General features: G+C 40.9%; 2 protein-coding genes across 8 annotated transcripts in view; one reads left to right on the top strand and one right to left on the bottom strand.

Moving 5' to 3' along the window:
- mark4b (MAP/microtubule affinity-regulating kinase 4b) overlaps nt 1-15,266 on the top strand; it is a 53,751-nt gene extending 38,485 nt beyond the window's left edge. For 2 of the 7 annotated variants that reach the window (XM_047594001.1, XM_047594000.1), the window contains exons 14-18: nt 839-942; nt 4,300-4,578; nt 5,759-5,841; nt 10,181-10,217; nt 12,271-15,266. In XM_047594001.1, coding sequence (XP_047449957.1) covers nt 839-942; nt 4,300-4,578; nt 5,759-5,841; nt 10,181-10,217; nt 12,271-12,604 — 837 coding nt within the window. In that variant the 3' untranslated portion in view covers nt 12,605-15,266. The other 5 variants (XM_047594003.1, XM_047594005.1, XM_047594004.1 and 2 more) reach the window with 5 other exon arrangements.
- Nucleotides 15,267-16,700: 1,434 nt separating this feature from the next.
- ckmb (creatine kinase, muscle b) lies at nt 16,701-20,668 on the bottom strand. The gene is made up of 9 exons (XM_047593551.1): nt 20,505-20,668; nt 19,160-19,272; nt 18,925-19,021; nt 18,694-18,848; nt 18,446-18,578; nt 18,161-18,332; nt 17,712-17,835; nt 17,430-17,619; nt 16,701-17,275 (listed from the first exon to the last, which is right to left on the bottom strand). The coding sequence occupies exons 2-9, from the start codon at nt 19,250-19,252 to the stop codon at nt 17,097-17,099; spliced, it is 1,143 nt and encodes a 380-aa protein (XP_047449507.1). The 5' UTR covers nt 19,253-19,272; nt 20,505-20,668; the 3' UTR covers nt 16,701-17,096.
- Nucleotides 20,669-23,079: the final 2,411 nt, after the last annotated feature.

The raw sequence follows: 23,079 nt of genomic DNA, 5'->3' as shown, positions 1-23,079 counted from the left end.
ACATTTGGAGTTGTCCTCATTTACCAGTTAATAAGCTATTCTGTTACTGGTCTGGCCCCATTGAGATCAAATTGGGCTAAATGTGGCCCCTGAACTAAAATGAGTTTGACACGCCTGCTCTATAACATAAGTCTTCAACAGGGGCTCTGCTGCGACTCCTAGTACGTCCACAGAGGTTGTTTGCATGTGTGTCGCTGCATTGCATCACACATGAGTTGTCCTCATGCAGAAAACGTGACTTGTCACATTGTGAGACAAGAAGAAAACAAAAAATATATATATTTTTACTCAGGTAAATGGGAAAAATCTAATATATAATCGTTACTGAAATCACTATTCCTGAAATTAGAACAAATAGATTCAACTGTAAACGTAAATAATAGAGTAAAAGTAGAAATAGACGCTAACATCCTGACACAGATTCACAGATGAGCACAGGTACAGGACCTGGAGGGTGAATTTGCCCAGATTAGAGATTAAGCATGAGAAGGACACAGTATAGAGATTGTAAAGAGTTGAAGACAGGAGTCAGATTAACCTGAGATTAACCCTTTAATGCTTCACGCAGCTCATTCAGTTAGAGGTCAGTTAGAGATGATAATAATAATAAACTTGTTTAATAATAAAATAAGTGCACAAAGAAGTAAACCAATCGATAAAAAAATCATTAATATTCATTAAGGCAATGAACAAAAAACAATCAAAGGCTCAATAAAAATAAAAGTGGACAATAAAAATGTGGTAAAACACATATTCGATAGAGTTTGGGGGCAATGTAACAAACTATAACATATTCTGACATTTCTTTATTTCACTAAGTTCATATTTCTTCCTCCAGAATAACATCCCGGCCAGTGCCATGACTCGAAGGAACACGTACGTGTGCACGGACCGATCCGGCTCTGACAGACACTCCCTGCTGCAAAACGGCAAAGAAAACAGGTGAGAGGGGAGCGCAGGTATTTTAAATACGAGTCTCTGTTTATGTCTTCATCACGTGTACGTTGAAATAACCCAAAAAAAAAACAAAACAAGCACGATTAGTGAAATTACTCATGGTGCAGACATTTTGGGCGTTCCCTTTTCTTGAGAAGTTTTATTTGTTTATTTTTAAATAAAACATGACTTTATTTGTGGGAATTTGACCTCACATTCCTCCTGAAGAGTCTCTCTGGTTCTTATTGAGAAGGTTTGGTGAAATGACAGATTCAGTTTTATGGAAATACATCTGGAGCGCACAACAATAATTTATTTTAGCGTGTTTAATTTATGATATAACCAAGCTTTAACATTTTGCATTTGTTTTGTTTACACCACTTTAGGAGGTTACATTCGTATTCATGGTAAACACGGTGTGTAATGCCTGGTTTTATAAGGACTGGTTTGACTGGTACAGCTCGTCTCTCAGCGAGTGTTTGGCCCAGGGTGTTTGTTTCACGTGCGTTTTCGTCTCTTCACGAGAGGATGAAGAGATTAAACTGTGCATGAGTGGGCTTGTCGCCGTCTTTGTCTGCGTGTGAATTTGTGTATCCGGCGGAGACTTTTCTGTTGTGCGACAGCTGGTTGTTGTGTTTGTCAGGATTTGAACGTGGCCGTCGCCGTCTCAGTCCCAGTTTAGACCTTAAACACAAACGAGCGAATGTGCAAAATAAATCTTGATGGAGTAGAATAAAATAATCCTCCACTTCCAACCATAAATAATAAAGTTGTGAACCTGTAAAGCTCCTGTAAATTGCACCAGCTTGTTTACCAGCCGTGATGCTTTATAAGATGCTCTGGGTGAGTCACCGCCGCTCAGGAAGCACTGAGGCTGGTTTCTCTGCCGAAGCTCAGATTTATGATTCTACAAGTGGCGGTGAAGGATTTAAGGAGGAAAGATAAAATGTGTAAAACGAGGCGAGTGTGACCGGAGGAGGGAAAGAGGGAGGAGAACGAGGAGAGAGCGGCGGCGGGATGAAGTGAGGACTGTCGCTGTGCCAACGTAACCCTGCACTTGCCTCAGAGGACTTGTCAATGTGATGTCGCGCTAGAGCGGCTGATGGGACAATCACGTGCATGGACACACACACACACATGTTTAGGTGATGAATGCATTGATTCAACATGTCTGTAGTCATTTACAAATGATTTAAAACAATACCTAACCACATCAGGTGCAGGTACATGAGGCAAAATACCTAAACTTGGATCAAATATCTTTTGACAGCAATAGTTTCTTTTTAAAAATGGACAGAATAGGATGCAGACTTTTGTGTTTCATCATTTTAAGACTTTATGTGTCCCAGAAAGTAGAGACGCGTTTCCACTTGACTTTACCTATATTAAACACAACAGAAAATAAGGAAAGACAAGGAAGTGCTCACATCTACGTCGGCTTATGACATTAGACTTAGAAAATGGTGGACGTGGACGGTGAATGTGTAGCAAAAGCACTTAAATATCCCAGGACACATTGGTGTCAGCATAAACATGTTTGTATACACCGTTAAAGTAAGATTTGCATATTTCAATGACAACAAAATCGAATAACACAAACACAAACACAGGAATCAATAAAAAATAAATAATTTAACGGGCAGGCAAGAAAAAAGGAGACAATAAATAAGTAAATCTAATATTTTTTAAAAAAGGAGGGCTACATTGTTGCAGTAAAATCCATAAATGGTTGTAATGTCACACTAAGGCTTGTACATATCCGTTTCTTTCCCTTTAGAAGTTGCTTCCCCCTCTTGCTGCATTCACGAGTGGGTAAAGAAGTTGGGATGAGATGACGGAGTCTGTCATCGAGTCTAAATACTACATAATGCATCACACAGGCATTGTGTAAAAATGTTACAGTCTGTGAGTTTCAGAAGTTTGTATCTATAGAAAAGAGGATCAGACCATATTGTAGCTGTAAAAACATAAAACACTGCATTTAAATTTACGTAAAATATGTCGCTGCATTAATTATACAATATGTAGACACACACTAAAGCTAGACAACAAAATACATCATGAAAGGTGTAGATATAGCATCAGTCTGGTGAGTTTTAAACACCACAGGTTTCTCCCACCCTTTTATTTTTACCCTCCTCCCTCCCCATACGTAGAGCTGGAGCTGGAGTGTTGCAGTCGGCTCACATTGACGTTAAACGATTTTGCTGTGCGACGGCTGCGCTTCAACTTAACCCGTCTAATGGTTCTGCCCCACTTGAACCCCCCCCCCCCCCCATGTGTGCGTGGGCGTTTTCTAGAGCGTTATGAAAAGCAGCCTCAGGCCTCCAGCCAGTGACTCAGGGCTGGAGAGGTGTATATAAGTGCGTTTTATTGTGTAGGTGCGACAATCGCGTAACATGTTAGATGAAAGGAAAGAGAAAGGGAATTAGACAACAGGTAGAGGACATGCACTAAGACGGGAGGGGGTCAATGTGTGAAGAGCAGCTATGAGTCTTTTCCTTCCTTCTTTCTCCTTGCAACATGTTTTCTGCAACATTTTGCAGGTAAATTTTGTGTCTTATATAAGTTTAACCTCCTGAGACGCGGTTTCCTGCTTCATTCTGCAGCCGATCACAGGACTAAAGTGGACAAGAGACAAAGCCTCATCACATTTAGCTCTTAATAAACTTGTTTATTATAACGTGCACATTTAACAAAATATGTTAATAGTAGCGATAATTAGCATATGGGTCTTTAGTGTTTGAAGTAGTTTTTGCTCAAACTTTATATTTGTTGTTTTTCAAAAACTACTTCTAGTTCAAAGATGATGTTTAGTTTTTATACTTCCTAGACCCTAATAATCCCAAATTAAAAATGTATTCCAAACAAAAGCTTGAGTCCCAGGACGTTATATATAAGTAATAGTTAAATTAGCTCAATAAAGACGTTGATGATAATAATAATAATAATAATATTAGTAATATAATGGGTTTTGTCTAAAAATACTGAAGTAGCATGTTTCCTCTTCTGAAAATAGTCACTGTTGTTAACGTTGAGTCATTGTGGATTTGACTAAAAGTGAACTGAAAATGCTCGCTGCACAGTTTTTATTTCTTGTTGAGTAACGCTGGTGCAGACTCGCTCGCTCTGGCTTCCTCAAATTTTTAAAATTTCACCCGCTGTCCTAAAGCAGGCATCTTAAAAAAAACATACAGACAATATACACCATGACAAATACACAAAACTTAAGAAAATAAGTCCTGATTCACATAGAGTCCATAAACAAGATGAAGAAGTTACCCAGAGAGCAGGTTTGGCTGGTTTTCAGCCACTAAAATAATCATAATTCCAACTTTCTTCTTCCCTTTCCTGTCTCTCCAGTACCTTATCCCACCGCCTCCCCCCTGCCTCCCCCTCCACCCACAGCATCGCCGGCGCCTCGGGAGTCTCCTCCTCGTCCTCCACTCCATCCTCTCGTCTCTCCAGAGGATCCACGGTGCGGAGCACGTTCCACGGAGGCCAGATCAGAGACCGCCGGCCCCCCTCTCACGCCCCCCCGGCCTCCCCGACGCCGTCCCACGACGCCAGCCCGCTCCCCCACGCCAGGACCCGGGCCACCACCAACCTGCTGAGCAAGATCACCTCCAAGCTGACCCGCAGGTAAGGGGAAAAGCCGGGAGAGTGAGAAAGGTTATGGTTTAGTGTAAAAGAGGCTTCGCTTGCAGAACAGATGCAAGTTATGTTTAAGGGCTGTATGTGTTTGATTATTATTATTATTGTTATTGATCCATTATGACTTGTCACTGACAGTGAAGCTTATTTGCTCTGAATCTGTACATGAAGATCATGTAGCTAACCTTGCTGACCATCTCTTCCTTAACCAGTACTAACCTACCAGCCTTCTTTCTCTAATAATTAAGCTCTACAGGCTTCAGGACCTCGTTAAAGTCAGACCTGGGTCTAATAGTGTAAATAATTCATGCATCGGACAATTAAGAGCTGTGTTTTTTGCTCTTTATGTTGTTTCTCTTAACAACAAAGTATTAATTTCTAACCTTCGCCTTGTGTGCAGCAGACTGTGTGACTAAAGAGAGCTGGAAATAAACATGAACGAGTGTATGAACTAATAGTGTTTCCAAACATCATTGTCAAATTAGAGTTTTTTTCCAGTCCTGCACCTGCTACGAACTGTAGGATTTCTCCACTTTATTGCACATTATTTTGTTAAATTTAACCAGGATATCGTTAGATACAACGAATCTGTGCTTTACTGTTTCAGTATGTGAAATGCAAAAGTTAAATTTAATGTTTTTGATGCGTGTGCACATGAAATAATTCATGCACTGGACTAACAATGCAGAGTGTGTAAAAGGCTGGAAAGAAACATCTGACACCTAAACTATCACCTCCTCTCTTTAATTAAATGTTGTCTGCGAGGTGAAGAGCAGGTTGTTCACTATTTGACCCAGGTCTGCTGGTCAGGTGTACGTCCTCGACAGTCAGTCTTTCTCGGCCGCTTATTGTTGCTTTATATGTTTGTTTGTTTGATTCTTTAACAACTTTGGCTTTTTCTTGCCAGTCACCTTCCAGTCTTCTGCCCCCCCCCCTTTTTTTCCTCCTGAACTACTGTGCACAGTGTTTAATTTGTACTTCTCTATCTATCTGTCTATCTACCTGTGCTTCTTATTGTCTGTCACTCTGTGTTGTTTCCTCCCCTCCCTCCTTCCCTCACTTCCTTTTTCTTTCACTCAATGTCTCTCTGATTTTCCTTCCCCCCCCCCCCATTCCTCTCATCATCCTCTCTTCACTTCCTTCTTCTCTTCTTCCTCTCTCCTCCTAGGGTCACTCTTGACCCCTCTAAACGTCAGAGCTCAAACAAGTCCATGTCGGGCTGCACCCTCCCACAGGGAACAAAAACAGTTAGTAAGTCTTCCTTTCCCATGTTTTCTGGCTGCTTCTGTCTGACTGTCTTGCCTGCCTGCCAGTGCCCCCATCATCTCCCCTCAACCCCCCCTTCATCCGCTGTCTGTTGCAGGTTGGAGTTTAGTTGTGCAAAGTCTTATCTGGAATATAGTTAGTCCTGCTGCTACTGGTAGAGTTTGATCTGCAGGGTCAATTTAAAAAAAAAAAAAAAAAAACATTTCTTTTACAAGTTAAAGCAAATAAATGTGCAAAGTTTATTGTCCAGATTTGTGCATGTACCAAGTAGAAAACACTTCAGGTTTATCTTATCTTAACCTGCTGAGAGCCAAGCTTTCATTTGCTATGCATTTTAAATTTCTCTGTGGTATTTGGGATCTAAGACGTATAAAAACTAAGCATCGTCTTTAGTAGTTTTTGGAAAAAAACAATGTCCTCACATGTGGACTCTTGGATTATTTCATTATTTATATTATAATAAAGTCACCAGTGTGTCACCGTTTATTTTAATACCTGAAGATGACTCTGCAAAAACAGAATTGCGAACAATGAAGTCCCAACGTCCTCAAACGAGCACTTGATAATTAACAAATGTTGCCAATTTGTTAAATTTGCGCATCATATCCATCTAGAAACGTTAATAAGTATAAATAAATACGTTTATACATGTAATACTGCAGAGTAAAGCGTCCACTAATGAGGACAATGGGTTAAAATGAAGCAGAATAAGCTGCAATAAAACCTAAAACTTAACGTCCCCATATGAGGACGCAAGGTCTCAGGACGTTAAAAAAAAGAATATTGGTGCATAAAATATAAAGAAAGTGAAAGGAGTTTATAGGTTATATAGACTCATGTGTGGCTCAAGTGAATTAACTTAAAACCTTGACAAAATAATCATCTTCAAAGAATAAATTGATACAAAAAACTTAACAAATTGTGCAGAAATTACAATTCTTACATTTCAACTTCATTATGATGTTTAGTTCGTTCTCTCTAATTTATAATTAATCAAGTTCGACAGTGTTTATTTCTAAGAACGTTGATTAGAGAATTCGTGTGTTTGTGTTGCTAAACCTCTGATCATGTGTCTGTGTGGACGCTTGTGTGTCTGCAGGCTGTAGCTCACTAGAGGCTGTAGGCGGCGCCGCGCTATTAACCTGCTTCCAGTTTAGTTTTTCCAGAACAAATGAACACAATGAATGTTTTACACTTAAAAAATTCACGTCTTTATCAGCACACGTTGGTTTTAAACGTTTTTAAACCTCGGGGGGGAAAAGGGCGGCCATGTTTAGCAAGCACACACACACAAACTCAGTCTCGCGACTAGTTTGCGGAATAAACCGCCCTTTGAAGATGTATATATGTGTGTGTGTGTGTGTGTGTTTGTGTTGTTTTCCCTGGCGTATGTGAGTTTTATGCAACTCAACTGTACTAGTCTGAGTCATGTAATCAACACCATATGTTTGCCCCATGCTGTTAACAAATCAGCCGTCCTGCAGCGGGACTCAGGGAAAGCAGAGAAACCAGGACAGGCAGGAAAAGTGGGGGATGGTGCTTTACTGGTGTTTTATACCAGACAGAGGTGGGGGGTCCAGCATGAAGAGCAGATGGCGACAGGACTGCAGATAGTCCTTATTTACGTGTACAATTAAAAGATGTCTCTCTTTTAAAATGGTCAAATGCACCATCAGTCCTTCAGAATCAATTACTTATGTCTACACCCAGTTGAATTGCATTGACGGTTTTAAAAGAGGGTCCATGCAGAGAAATATGGAAATTGCAGATTTGAAAATAAAACTTTTGTATTTATTTATTTTTGTTCAGAATATATTGTCAGTCTATAAAAAAAAAGAAGAATCCATGAAGGTATTTTTATCCAAAACCAAATTTAATTTGTTTGAGAAGTTACTTCAAAAACATAATGCATTACTCATCACTTATTACTGTAATTTCAAAGTAATTAGTTACATTATAATATTACTGTACTTGAATTGTAAGTTACTTTTAAGTTTCTTTCACCAAAATAACTGGAAACATGGATTCTTTGTTCTCAATAGATCTTATTCATTCAGTGTAGCTTGTTTCCCTCCAGTAGAAGGTGATGTAGAATGACATAGTGGCTAAGCTAAGCTAACGCTAGGCTAACGCTAACAACAGCACAATATAATGGAGCAGTTGTGGCTCATGGCTCAACACATATTGTGATAGAGATCCTGTAAATTTAGGTGCATTCATACTGAAATCAATACTGCTAGAAGCTACTACTGTATAAACACCTAAAGAAAGCTGCACCACGCTACATGTTTCCTTAAATTACTTGAGCTATTTCACGAGGTACAGAGATATTTTGGTTTAAAAATGAACTTAACATTGACATTTAACATTTATTGGAGTAAATGTAATGCCTTAAATTACCACGTTACAGCAAAAAGTAATGCATTACAGTAATTGCATTATTCTGAACTCTATTGCTTGATGACAAAAACATGGGTGCAAATTCATTTTCTCTTAATAGCCAAATTATTATTCTTTTTCTCCTCCGCTGCAGAATATTCAGTATATTACGTTTATCTCTCTGTCTCTATCTGATAATCAGTGACAAGGACAAACAAATGACCCTTTTCCTCGAAAGTCTCTCTGTGGCCGAGTCTGTGTTGTAAACATTGGTGTCTGGGTAAATAGGGTCCAGCCTGCAGCTCTGTCGCTGTAAACATCAGAGCGTAGGTCTGAGCTTTCTGCAGGAGCAGATGCTTGTAAGACGCATCTCAGCCTGCACCAGTCACCCCTGCTGACCCACCCAGCGTCACTGCCGTTTTAAATCAGGATTAGTTATGTAACCAGGGGTTTATCCTCCTCTTAAACAAGGATTCTTCACAGCTCTCCTTCTCTCAAGATACGAGCAGATTGTTCTGTTACACTTCTGTCTCTCGACCTGGTTTGTCTCACTCCTCGCTTTCAGTTCCCCACTTGCACAGTGTGCAACACGCTTTAGACTTTAAACACAGTGACTGACTCAGAGCTCAAGAGTCTGTTCAGTCTGTCACCTCATAACACTTGGATATTCTCCATAAGGATTTGACTTCCACTCGTGTTGCTCAAGAGAGAGCACCCTGCAGTCATGTCTTTACCCAGACTACAAGGCAACGTCATAATATAAGTGGAGCACTTTCTTATTCTGAAATCACAGAATATGCACGTACCACAACAACAACAACAACTTGTTTGTTAACATTAAGACTGAAATTTGCCACCATCCGGTTAGATTAACTTAATCCAACAGGAATTCACGTCCATTTGTTTGCCGTAAAACTGTTTGGATAACATTCATTCATAAATACTCAGGTGTATCCCGGTTTATTATCTGTGAGGATTAGCAGGGATCTCCGCCTCTGCTTTGAGAGACGTGACGCAGTCAAAACGCTGAGACACACAATCTAAACATGTGAAGCCAGTGCACAGTGACAGCAGCTCCGCGGTCAGAGCACGGATAACAATAATAAAGCAGGTTTAATTTCAGTTAAAAGCAATAAGATTTAAAAAATTAAATCTCTGTGTTTACTCTTTTTAAATCGCCTTTAGATCATTTAGTAGACGTCGGGTTGCCAGGTTGGTGGGAAAGTCGTGATCCGTTTAAGAGAGGAGATGACAATAGCGGCCTCTGGTGGCCACAGGTGGGAAGTGCTTTAATAGAAAACTGATGAATTCAAAGCATTTTAAACCTGCAATGATCTTTTAATATTAAAAAAAAATATTTATAAAAACTAAAATATAAAAAATAAGTCTTGAACCAGGCCTGAAATGTGCAGACAGGTGTTTGCATGAGTGGTGGCGCATGAATGAGTGCAAAGTTTAATGTGAAGGTTGGACTTTGTTATTTTTTGCTGAGATTAAATGCAGAATAAACCTTCACGCAACAGTTGTGAATCGCAGTCAGAGACTATTTGTTAGAAGTCGTGAGTGTAAACATCTCCCATGACATTACGTGAATTATCTTTGTGTTTATATTTGAATCACACCACCTCCACCTGCACCTGTTAATCCGTCTCACCTGTCGTGTTGGTGACATTTTCGTCGTTTCACACCCATCCAGTGTTTCAGTGCAGTGAGCGCAGGTTTACTGATGATCCATCTGTGGTTTGACGATGAGCCATCGTGTTTCTGTGTCGTGATTAGTGGATATAGCTGTGCTGCTGATTGGTGCATTAGACCAGGGAATGATGGGTGGGGGGGTGGGGGTGGGGGGAGGAGGGAGGAGGGAGGAGGGGGGAGGGATGTGTGAGGATGTTATTGGCCGATTGATTCCTAACAGATACGTTTGTCTTCTTCTTGAGGGTCACAGACGAACCTGAGAGAATCAGCAGATCTCCGGTCACAAGGTGAGTGAACGGTTACGTTTATTTCAACACTGAAACTGCAACAGAAGAAAATTTCACATCTTAATTTGTTAGAACTTAAAGGAAATTCACTTATTAATATGACTTAATATGACTTAAAATAACAACGATTATCACTTTACAGTTAGTTCTAAACGACATACAGCTGTGTGACAATGTTTTAAGCTCTAAAATTAAATTGCTTTCAAAAATAACTGTAATAGTAAATGACTGTAATAGTAGTATTAGTATCATTTCTATTCAGCCACAGTACAGTGAATACAGATATTCAGTATAAACATGTATAATTACAGTGACTGAACAGGCTTATAAAGGCCTAATCTACACTCTAAACACTTTAATCTACCTTTCAAAAAATAAATCATTCACATTTGTAGCTCTCAAAATACCTTCACAAACCGTTTTCTAATAAAGTATCACAATGAGTTGCATATTTTTAAATTTATACTTCATCGTCATCCTCCCAAAATTTAACTCTGTTAAAGTTGCAGATTTTTTTTTGTGCAACAAATTTATAGTAAATTTACTCTCAGATCATAGTCGTTCTCCGTTATTAAAAATAACTTTTCTGTAGAGTCTAAAGTTCATAGCATGAGAACAATTAATTAGTGTGAACATAATAATCAGTTTTATTTTTATTTATACGCGCGGCTCTGTTGAAGTACAACTATTGAATTAATAACTGTTTTGTAGGTTCTACTCAGTATAACATGTAAGGTAGTATTAATTAACACTAAATTAAATGTAATGCCTTATAATTTAGTACATCTCTGCATTTACACAGGATTAATACTAACTTAATTAAATATCAGTGAAATCAGAAGAAAACGACACGTTGCATCACGCAGCGTTTACTCAAACATAACTCGTGTCCTGAGCTCTGATTGGTTCGGCGCCAGTCGTCCTCACTCGTTACCTGCAAAGGATCCAGCTTCTTCTCTTAGTGTCTCGTGTCTCTTCATGTCGTCCCAGACTGACTCCATGACGCTCACACCATCTGTTCCAGGAACCATTTATGACTCCAGCTGTGCATTTTCTTTTTTTTTCTCTCATCAGCTCAGATGTTTGTTGCATGTAGTCCGTACAAATCCAGCACAGATACTAAATTATACTGATTATTAAGATTCTCAAACATTTTTTTACAAGACGTGTCACGTCTCTGTCCCACATCTTTAAAACATACGTCATAGTAGTTGTTGTTTAAAATATTTCTTATTATGAAGCAACAGTAAATCAGTAATATAGTTTCCGTTTAGAAAATATATAAATAAACAATACGTGGGGAGATGAATGAGACTAATGAAAAACAAATAAATGAAGCTACATATTGTAGATGCGTGACAGCAGCTGTACAGACCTTTCTGCCCTCACGTCATTCTTCAGTATTATTTGAGGCTCATTATTTACGCTTTAAAGGTCTGGTGTACTCCCTGTCAGCCTCGGCTGCTCCAGCCCAGTCCCAGCTTAAAAACAGCAGGTAAACTGTAGCTGACAGACTGTTTTGTTGTAGAAGATTCCTGCAGAGGTAGAACTGTGACGGTGGATTTAAAAGAAAAGGAAGTGTCCTTATAAACAGCTTAGTCTCCTCCTCCATCTTGATTTTCCTGTGTGTGTTGTTCTAGAGAAGAAACCATTAGAACAGTTGTGTTATGTGTTTTTTTTTTTATATTATTAGACATAAAAACATGATTTTAAGACCAGAATAAATTGATCGTGAATTGGGTTTAATTTGAATATTCTTCTGCATTGTATGAAAAAAATAGAAAATACACATTTAAGTGTTGAGCTGTAGGAAGAATCCAACAATATATGATACTAACTATGTTTTTCTTGTCTCCTTTCCCTGAATCACTCACACAACAACACATTCATTCACATCCACCTCATGCAAACATTAACTCCCACTTCTTTATCTAATCTCCCACCTTCACCTCCTCCTCCTCCTCCTCCTCCTTCTCTCATTTTTATCAAACCTTTCCTCCATTTGCATCGCCCCTTCCTCCCCTCCCCTTCCCTCCCCTCCCTCCCCTTCCAGTCGCCATCTATCTGGGCATCAGAAAGCGGCCGAGCCCCGGACCCCCCGATGCGGCTGGGATGTGAGGGTGCGGAGTCCTCGCGACCCGGCCGAGGTGGTGCTAGCGCTCCGCGAGGCGGCGCAGGGCTGCGGCTGCCAGGTCCACCTGGCCGGGCCTTTCCTGCTGTCCTGCACCCATGGGGCAGCCGGCGCCCGCGTGGCCTTCGAGGCCGAGGTCTGCCAGCTGCCCAGCGGGCTGGGCCAGAGCAGCGGCGTCAGGTTCAAGCGCCTGTGGGGGGCACCGTTAGCCTTCAGAGACATCGCCACCAAAGTGTCCAAGGAGCTGGAGCTCTGAGGGCGACCGGAGGTGGGGGGGGCGGGGGGGCGGATCGATGACGGACAGCGCAGGTTGAGGGATGAGGAGGGATGAAGAGGGGAGGAGGGGGGACGGAAACCATCGCTTTCTTTCTTTCTTTCTTTCATCCCTGGGCTCCGCCTCGTCTGATGTGGCTAGCGATGCCCCGCCTCCGCCAAAGACCCTCTTCTTCTTCTTCTTCTTCTTCTTCTTCTTCTTCTTCTGATGCCACCAATCACAGCCGGATGCACAGACGGATGCACAGCAGCGGACACGCCGCCGCCGTCCGTCGGCAGACTCACGATGACCCTTGACCTTGGAGCTGTCAGTGACCTACGACCCCTTTGCTTAACACACCCCCCCCCCCCCTCGCCCCCCTCATCTCCACCGTAAAATGAGCCCATGGAGTCAAAACTGTTTTCGTTTTTTCACCATTTCATGTTTTGATGATGATAAGGATGTTGCTGAGAATGGTGAAGATTGAGTCGTTGTTTGTCGTCGTTGCTGTTGTTGTTGTTGTTGTTGACATATTCCTATTGTATATTTGTCACCATTCCTTTTTAAAGAGCTGCTATTTAAAGAAATGTTTTAATTTTTATTTTTTTTTGGTGTATTTTAAGTAAGTTTATTTTCTTTCTTTAATGCTTTGAAAACGGGCAGATTATGTGACATGAGTTGTTATTATCTGGTAGAAGACGTCGCGTCGTTTAAGCGTCGAGGACGCAGTCTGTCCTCCGGCCTCTAGGGGGAGACATGCAGAAATGCAGAGACTTGTGACGGACCAAATGAGAACATTAAGCGTCGCAGAATTTCTGCCCAACCATTTAAAAATAAAACAAAAACAAAATAAAAAACGTGTTTCTGCTCATTTGGGATTTCGTCGTGTGAGCGCTGAACGTCGACAGACGAGTCGCTCCTTAAAAAAACAAAACTAAAATTACATTTTAATTGTAAAAGTTCCAAAGGATTTCTTACTTAAAATCACAAGTCTTATCACAACCTCTCCCTTTTTTCCCCTTTTAGTTTCTGTGCCACTTCACGTCCTCTACTCCGCAAGTTTAGTTTACTGCAAATATGCCAAGAGTAGTTTAACTTAAAGCCAATGTTACATTCAACTAAAAGCTTATTTTCCAAACGCGTCTGACGTAAAGATGACATTTAAAAGTTCATTCATCCCCCTCCACCTCATAATTACTTCAGTCTGTGTTGGTTCAGAGTATTTGGAGGATGTTTTATTCCTCTTCTAGTAGCACTTTGACATAACGATATATCACAGACTGTCAGAAAAACCATTGCTTTTCTAGTGCAATACAGCCACAAAGCCAAGACTTGAATTAGCAGTGATTAAGACTTAATAGGGCTCCTCGTCTCTTTTATTTTCTATTTTTTTTATATATATATATATTTCTAGTATGTTGTTGAAATTAATTGAGCACTTTTTTTTTGCTGTTTAGCCAGTATTTCACTCTACTTTACTGGATTTTTTTTTTAAATTTATTTTTATTTTTTATTTGTTTTTTGTTTTTTTTTCTGTAGCGCACACGTCATGCTCCATGATGAGAATAAATTGCAGCCTGAATGCCTTTCTTCTTCTTCTCGCTCTACTGCTCGTATATACCTACCTTATCTCCGCTGGCTTCTAGCTCGTCCCGTAGTGAAACCAGCTGTGACGACTCTTCAGGTGTCCCGTAACAAAAAAAAAACAAAAAAACGTGCCATTCGGTTTTTAGTGACGTCCTGTTAGAAGGTAACTGTGGTACAAATGAAGTTTTTTTTTTTTTTTTATCTGTAAACCAAAATTTCTCATGAACAGTTCACGGTGTCTCATAAAAAAGTTGTTATTATTTGAGTTGTATTTGTTTTTGTTGTTCCTGTGAGAAACAAACCTTTCCCTCTGCTGAAAGACTGTTGACCAATCAGATTTGAGTATTGCTGTTAAGAGGTTTATGACTGTTAACCAATCAGACTTCTGCCTCTTTGAGCCAACGTGACGTCGAATGATTATTATTTTTTTTAAATAAATGTTCTTCACAGTTCAAAGTTACCAACATTCAGCTAATATACGCACACAGAGTCCTCCAAGTGCTACCATTTTTATTTTTTATTATTATTATTATTATTATTTTACATTGACACTGACAACTCCAAATTCAAGCGGTTGTTTACTTGTATTGTTTCCTCTATAAAAGCCAAGCAGTTATAACTTCTGAAGTATGCAGCATCTAACAAGACACTTGATTCGAAAAAACGTCTCAACGCTACAACACAAACGTGTGATCGTTCTATGGGAGATTTCTGCTGCAGCAGGTGTCCACCACTGTTTGAAAATGTGAAGCTGTGATTTTAGGGCTAGTGTCTTTTTTTTTGTTTTGTACAACCTTGGCCTTGCCCCCGACCCCGACCTCCACCTCCACACCCTCCACCCCTCCCTGGTCGCCCCCCCCGCCCCCCCGCCCCGCCCCAGGAGGCCCGTTCTCTAGATACAGTTAGGGCCGTGCTTTAAGGCTGCAGTTCTGTTGTATAGTGTGTTTGAAGCCGTCGCTGTTATCAATAAAACTTAACTTATGGGCTGAAATTTACAGAAATGATCGACCTGCAATCCTGCATGTCTCCTAGGAAATAATGTGTGACACAAAAATAAAGACTTTCAACCTCTTTCATATTTTACGACTGGTTTTGTTCCTGCACGTGAATATGAATGAAAGCTTTATTTCAAACATGTAATACAAGAAAACAACATTTGAACCGTTTTTTTTTAGCCTTATTTGATCCGACCCCTTCTCCATTTAACATTTACCTCCTCTGTTTGTTTTTCCACATGCTCAGGAACTATTTTTAGACGTGTTCGGTTCCTCTTTCTTCCTTATACCTGCTGAAAACCATGTGTTTGTACCTCGGCTTAAACTTGCTCATGCTCGGACGTTGCTCTAGTTCGTCCCGTCAGTCAGTTCACTTTAACTTCACTTCACATATAGAAAATATAACATGTTTTTAAATGTTTTGCGTGCATATCCCTCCTCTCTTTGAAAAAAAAAAGTTTTTGAATGTGTCCTGGAGTAGGTTCATTATTGCTTTTAGTTTATCTTATTTCGAACATGGAAAAAAAAATAAAAAATTATAATAAAACAGCAATGGACACAATGAACGCGAATAACCGTAAATGAATAAAGTAAACATGAACTAAATATTCCTTTCTCTAAGGAATGTCCAAAAAGCACTGGGATTAAGTATAGACTTATTTTATCCCACTCCTACAAAAAAAAATACAAAAAAATAAAAAAAATAATAATAATCACCCAGTGTCAAACACGTACCTAGTAAAAAATCCTTTCTTTTTATATGTATTTTTAAACTGTTTTATATTTGTATATTCATACGTTCTGTAGTTTAATTTGTGCCGTCTGACTTTTCCACGATATATTTGAATTTTTGACTCTAAGAATAATGAGTTTGTGTGATCCCTATTTAGCTTTCTTTTGTAAAATGATTAGTGAATGATCTGCACTTATGTAACTATTGAACCAGACTCCAGCAAAGTAAATGAGATATGGAAGAACTAGTGAATAATATCGTATACAGACTGATTTATGATCCAGTTTCGATTAGTACACGTTTAATTTGAAATTTCCAACTGATTTTATCATCTATTATCACCCCTAAACATTTTATTTCATTTACTCTTTCAATACAAGCCTCCTCCAGCTTTACTCACAAAAAAGAACCAGATCTGGTTCTGAATTTCAATATTTTTGATTTTTATGAATAAATGGTTTGTATTGAGTATTGAGTCACATCTCTGCACAGTAACTTAAAAACTGTAACATAATATTAAACTATAAAGAAAGTGGAGTGATTTATGTTTCGCCTTAAACTCAGTACTAAAAATGAAACCTAATAATGTCAACACAGTCTGCCTGTATTTGTACTTGAGTTTTCCTTTTACACAAAGAGCATGAGTTTAGTTTAGTTCAGATTCTCTCAAAAAACATTTCTGTCATCTGCAAATAAAACCAATATCATCCAATATCACTCCATCATGTGATATCAAATATCTGTGTGTGTGTCCCATTACACGAACAATAAATGAACAGAGAGGTTTGATTGTTACATGGGGCATCGTTTAATAGTCCAGTTATATTTTACAACCAAAACATCGCACACATAGCCGTGACCAGGCTACGCGTGGATTGATCCCAGGATGTTACAGAGAGGATGGGAAGAGAGATGATTAAAGTCGCTGGAAACTACAAAGAAGAACCCAAGGCGAAAAAGCATGAGAGTAAACGAAGAGTAAAGCTTACGAGAAGTAAGCAAGAAAAGGAAGGAGCGGAAAGAAAAGTGGAGTGTCTTTTGACGGAAGAAGAAAGCAGGAAAGTAGCCAGTTGGCCGAAACCAGTAAAATAACTTTACAACAAGGCTACCTGTTTCGTTTTTTTATAAAATAAAAAAAATAAACTCAGACAGTCATTCGGTCATGGATTGTCTGTCCACTTTACTTCTGGGCGGGGATCATGCCATCGATGGACTCTCCCTTCTCGAGCTTCTTCTCCATCTCAACCATGAGCTTGACGCCATCGACCACCAGCTGGACCTGGTAGACCTCAGAGGAGCCCAGACGGTCGGCGTTGGAGATGTCGAACACGCCACCGACGGAGGCTGTGTCCACACCACCTGGGACGGAAAAGGAAGCAGAGAGGGATGAGTCCAGGATGGAGCAGGTCACAGGTGACACAGAAATGTGCTTTTTACATGCTAGCTAACATTAACCGACACTAAAATGTGCTTCGTATAAACAATAACTTGACGGGTAATCGTTTTGCGGTACCTGTGCCACGCTTCTGCAGACGCAGCCTGGTCAGGATCTCCTCGAACTTGGCGTGTGTGCTCAGCTTGGGCAGCTTGACGTGGACTCCGCCACGCAGGCCGGTTCCCAGGTTGGAGGGGCAGGTCAGGATGTAGCCCAGATGCTCGTTCCACATGAAGCCGTGGTTGTGCTTCTTGAAGATCTCCTCAATCTGTCCAGTGAAGACAGTATAACGTATAACGGTTAAAAAAAATAGCCTCGTGCACAAACCGAAATTTTAATCTGACAGTTTTTTTGCATTACCTTCTGCAGGCCAACGCAGAAGCGTCTGAAGACCTCCTTCATGTTGCCACCCTTCTGCATGGAGATGACACGCAGGTGATCCTCCTCGTTCACCCAGACCAGGAAGGTCTTGTTGTCGTTGTGCCTGCAGGGAGAAGATTTAAGCTCAGTCACAAATGTTGAAACAAATGTGAGGAGAGTTTGCAACATCAAATGGAAAAACTACAGATTCTGTACAAGGCTTGAGTGTGTGCTGCAGCCGTGGCGATCATGACACAGTCCAGCAGATGTTTGAAAGCAGGAATAATCAGGATTTTCATATCATGGCTCAGAGACAGATGGTGATAGAAAAAGGCTCGCTTCCAAAGAACAGATGGTAAATTTTTAGCCCACGAAGTGTTTGTTGTCGAGCCTTCAAAACAAATGAACTTTATTTAATTTTAATGTCTTCTGTCTGCTCTTCTTCTCACCAGATGCCTCTGCCGTCGGGCCAGTCACGGGCCATACCGGCGCAGGTCAGCAGGGGGGACACGGGCTTGTCAAACAGGAAGTGGTCAGCGATCAGCTGCTCCTGCTCGGCGTCGGTCATGCCGGTCAGGGGGTAGTACTTTCCCTTGAACTCGCCCTCCAGGCTGGACAGGGCTGAGAGGTGAACAATGAAGGAGAGGAACGAGGTCAGTATCTTAAAATAAAAATCTACAAATTCTACAAACAAACATGTGCATTGTTGTTGTTGCTATGAGTTTGAGATTCACCCTCGATGGACAGCTTCTCAATGGCTCTACGCTCTCCACGGCTGTTGTGGGGGGGCAGGGTGAATCCCTTGATGCTGCGGCCGGTACGGACACGGCTGGACAGCACGTAGTTGGGGTCCAGGTCATCACCACCCTGAAGACAGAAAGACACCAATTAGCCAAAATCACTGGAACCATCTTTAACTAACTTTCTTTAACGTTATCCATAAAACACAAGCTTTACGATGACGCATGTCTCGGCTCTGTACCTTCAGGTTCTCGAAGTTCAGGTCGGTCTTGTGCTTGTCGGTGGGCTTGTATCCGCCGTGACGGTCGGAGATGACGGGGTCCAGCAGGTCCTTGAAGACCTCGTAGGACTCCTCATCACCAGCGACGCAGCCCACGGTCATGATGAAGGGGTGACCTGAGGGAGGATGCGGATGTTAGTGCACGCAAACATTTTCTTATGTCTTCACCGGTGTGTATTTATCTCTGCCTACCTGGGTTATCGACACCGGTCTGGGTGACGTCATCCAAGGTGAAGCCACTGGGGGTGGACTTGCTCCTCAGCTTTCCATAGATCTCCTTGGTCAGCACCTAGGACAGAGGATGAGCCACGCACGGTCAGGTGGTTCGCTCTGTCTTTAAAGTGTTTGTGTGTGAAGTTGAGATCACACTCTTCTCGTGTGCATGTTTGAGATGTGTTAGGTGTGAGTGTGTGAGGTGATGTTTTACCTTGGCCATGTGGTTGTTGTGCTTGGACAGATCGGGGAACTCGTCGTCCACGGAGAACTTCATTTTGTAGTCGTTGTGACAGTTCTTCGTCATGGTTGCGATTGTTTCACCGTCTGAGAGAGGACAGAGATGACATTTTAATTTGTTACTGTAACTGCTTTGTAAGGAAAAGGGAAGAAAAGGGTCATGCAGTTACTTTTGTCCTTGTGTTAAATCAGAAAAAAAAGAGAAATGCATGAATAGTTTTTGTAGATTTTGCTTGTTCATCTGTTGCGGTGATGTAAGAAAGCAAACAGCGAGCACCACATTTCATGTCTGGCATTTCTCCGAGGTTTTCCAGAGCCTTGTCTATGAATCTTCTGGTAAACAAGAGGCATTTTCTCATCATGTCTTCCTCCTTCTTTTGCCTCTGTCTTTTAACTGTGTCATTCTCTCTTCCCTCTCTCTGTCAGCTGTATCCGTGTGACTGTCCCACCACCTGTCTTCCCCTCAAAGCGAAGATTATTAATAGCGTAGCTGCGCCACCTCTTGACCTGCTCCCCTCCCACCTCTGCAGGGAGTCTCCAGCACTTTATGATAAATCGTTTTCTACCCTGCTGCTCCACTCAACCGTCCCACAAAGAAACTATCAGAGAAAGCAGTAAATTGTACATTTTTAGCCAAGTAATAACATATTTTGAGACTTTGCAATCCTAAATAAAAATTATAAATTGAACACCGCTGCAGAATTGAGGTCAGGAATAAATTTCCTCATCTATTTATGAGTCTCTTTCTCTTTCAGACAGAGGTCAGAAGTCGGTTATGTCACGTAGTGGAAGTGCAAGAGACTGGTGACACCTGGTACACTGAAAGGTCAACGCTCGCATGCCTCAAACATGGCTCCACAAGTTCCATGACTAAATCAAGCGCTCCGAAACTATTCGGAGACACACCTCTACCCCTGTCCTGCTGGGGTCAGCAACAGCTGACAGAGAGTCACAAGTGTCTGAGCGATTCTGCACCACTCAACCCACAGCAAAGAGTCTTTCAAAGAAAAGTCAGGTTTCAGGTCACAGGGTGCACAGATAGAGACATTAAAGCAGATCTGAGTAGTTTCCATGTCAGAAAAAAAAAAAAGTGCAAATCTTCAGAGGTATCCGAGATAAAAATGCAAAAGTACATTTCAGCAGCTAAGAGGAAACTGACAGATTTTTTGTTTGCCCTCTGAAGGCAGTTTTCTTTTCATGAGGTCTGATCAAGGAATTTTTTTTTGTCCATACATAAATGAAAAAAAAAATCACCATAATATTCCTCATTGGTTTATCAAAAAGTTTAAATAAAGTTTGTGCTTCTTTTTTTTTATTACCTGCTTAGGAGAAAAGAAAGAGGTAACAGATCCCGGGATCAGATCCTGTCCACCAAATGTAGGGGTTGCCCAGCTCTTTCAGGTGATGGACTTAAGCTTTTATACCCGGACCTATGTCACTATTGGCTCGCTGGGCTTGGGGTCCCCTCATCCGATTGGTTGCAGGGGGTCTTCTGTGCCCGGGTGAGTTTCTAAAAGGCAAGAACACACATCACACAACACTCGAGACGAGAGACAAGGCAACAGCTGCAGCCGTCCGGGTCCAACCTTTCACCTTCTGCCTGTTTGTAGCTGCTTGACAGGAGCCTGCAGGAAAGAACCTTGTAGAAATGCAGCGCGCAACATTCAGATATTAGGTGCAAAGAAAAACTTTTGGTTGCATTGTAGTGAAATTAGATTCACGTGGAGACACCAGCCAATGTTTCAACCTCGTCCAGAGTCATGCAAACTATAGTCACATACACACATGTTCCACAAAGAACTTTAAAATTCATGCAGCTTTATTCTAATTAAATAGTAAAGCTCTCAAAAACCTTTCCCTGGTCCCGTTTTGAGAGCAGGTGGTTCTGATGGTTTAGACATTTCGCGCATAGTTGCATGCACATATGCTGCCGTGAAACGCTCCACCGTGTTTCATAAGCATCCTCTAAATCGATGCACATTTCGTGGACGTGCTGATCGTGGATTACATAATCATGATAAATGAGATTTCAGATTGGATTTCACTGTTGTGACCCTCTCGTCGACCCTTCTGCTGAGTGGAGTGAAAGATGCAGAGTGACACGTTTGTACAAACATTTAAGGGAACGTATGAATTCGGTTTCGTTTTTTTTTGTGTCTCTGATTTTTCAAACACTGAGTCCTGCACCGTTCTGCACAAGTGCCAACGTCAATAACTGCCACTAGTAACATGATAGACCCCAGTAATCCACCCGCAGACAGCTTTTAAATCACCCACATCATGTGACACGGTAAAAAGCGATGGGTGGAGCTGAGAGATGGTGTGACGCACACAGCAGTCCTGCATAGTGTTGAGGTTTCCCCAAAGCACATAACCGGGGTCTCAGGTGTTTCTTCATACACAGATTTCATTACATATGAGATATATGGGAAATATATTCCCCTCTCATTGAAATACTATAACGTAAAGTGTTATTGTTGGGCATAAGAAGACGTTTACTTTTGTGACATTTTTCGTTTTTTTTAAATTTTCATGTAAAAAAATCAAGGTCAGTGAAGTGACCATATATGGTTCCTTGCCCTTAAGTGGCAAACAAATGTTCTGATCACATCAGAGCTGATTCAGACACTTCTTCTTCTTCTTCGTGCAGAGTTCATGCAGAGGTGGACCTTGTAGACCAGACTAGACCCTGATTAGACCTGACAACGTTTCCTCGATAGTCTCTGATTGGCTGAATGAAAACCACATGACAATAAACCTCACTGAGAGGAACAGGGACGCAATTTAAAATGTGCTCAAGTTACCAAATTTTTTCACAAATAGTTACAACCTTCAACCCACCAATTAAATCTCTGCATCATCTCAACAAAATAGATAAAACACCTTATTCATTAGCAAAAATATAAAAAAATAAACACATAATAATGTGTTGCATGATAATTTAGATACATGACAGCATCATAGTTCTTTTTTCATGTGAATGAAATATTATACAGATCATTTGTTACCAGCATTATTACCATTTTAACAATAAAATATAAACTGAGCCTGGATCTGTCGTATAATGTCCAATCACAGCTGAGTCTGAGCTCATGTTCTCAGCATTTAAAACCTTTATTCTCACGTTTAACGTAATTTATGTACAAAATAAAATGTTTCCTGTCGTACAGCACCTTGAATTCGTGCTTTTGAACCATGTGCATAGTTTGTTTAGTGTTTTTTAAGTGTTAAACACTCAAACTGACATGTTTAACAGTCAGTAATAATAGAGATATCTTCATTTTAACACTCACACCAGCAGAGAAAAAAGCGTCTGCGTTTGTATCCATCCTCTCAGTTAAACAGATTTTATAGAAAAGTGTTCAATGTGTGCAGGAGAGTCACCCTGAGTCTCAGCTCCTTTGCTCTAAATCAACCCCCCCCACCCTCACCCCCCCCACCCTCCCACCCGGGCTCCAGTTTCACAGCTGTGGCCTGACCATCCACAGGCATGACTTTCCAAATTAGTCTTTCTTCGTGTTGTTGCGCGTCGCTCCCCCACAACGAAACGCTCAAGTGAATGAACACGCTGCTATTAATCTCCATAACAACCAGTAACAGGACGTCGCTGTGTTCGCGCTGTCAAACGCAACCGCACACATGTAACTTCGCAATTAGCGAGTAAACAATAAAATCTAGTCATGGATCCTTTAACATCTCTAACGAGAAAATAATGAAATGGCTTTTATTTTGGAAATATCTTTAAGCTTTTGTGTCTAGGAATAATCAGCATAGAAGTGTTTAAACTGTATCCCATATATAAAATAAGTTCTGTTTCACCCTCCGCTACATCCTCGCACACAAACCCGCTGTCAATAAAACTCAAAGGTCACGCTGACTGACGTGTGATATGTG

This window comes from Mugil cephalus, chromosome 9 (assembly GCF_022458985.1).
Source record: "Mugil cephalus isolate CIBA_MC_2020 chromosome 9, CIBA_Mcephalus_1.1, whole genome shotgun sequence".
In the NCBI taxonomy this organism is placed as follows: domain Eukaryota; kingdom Metazoa; phylum Chordata; class Actinopteri; order Mugiliformes; family Mugilidae; genus Mugil; species Mugil cephalus.
Note: the sequence above shows the minus strand (reverse complement) of the source record. Positions and strands in the feature narration are given on the sequence as shown.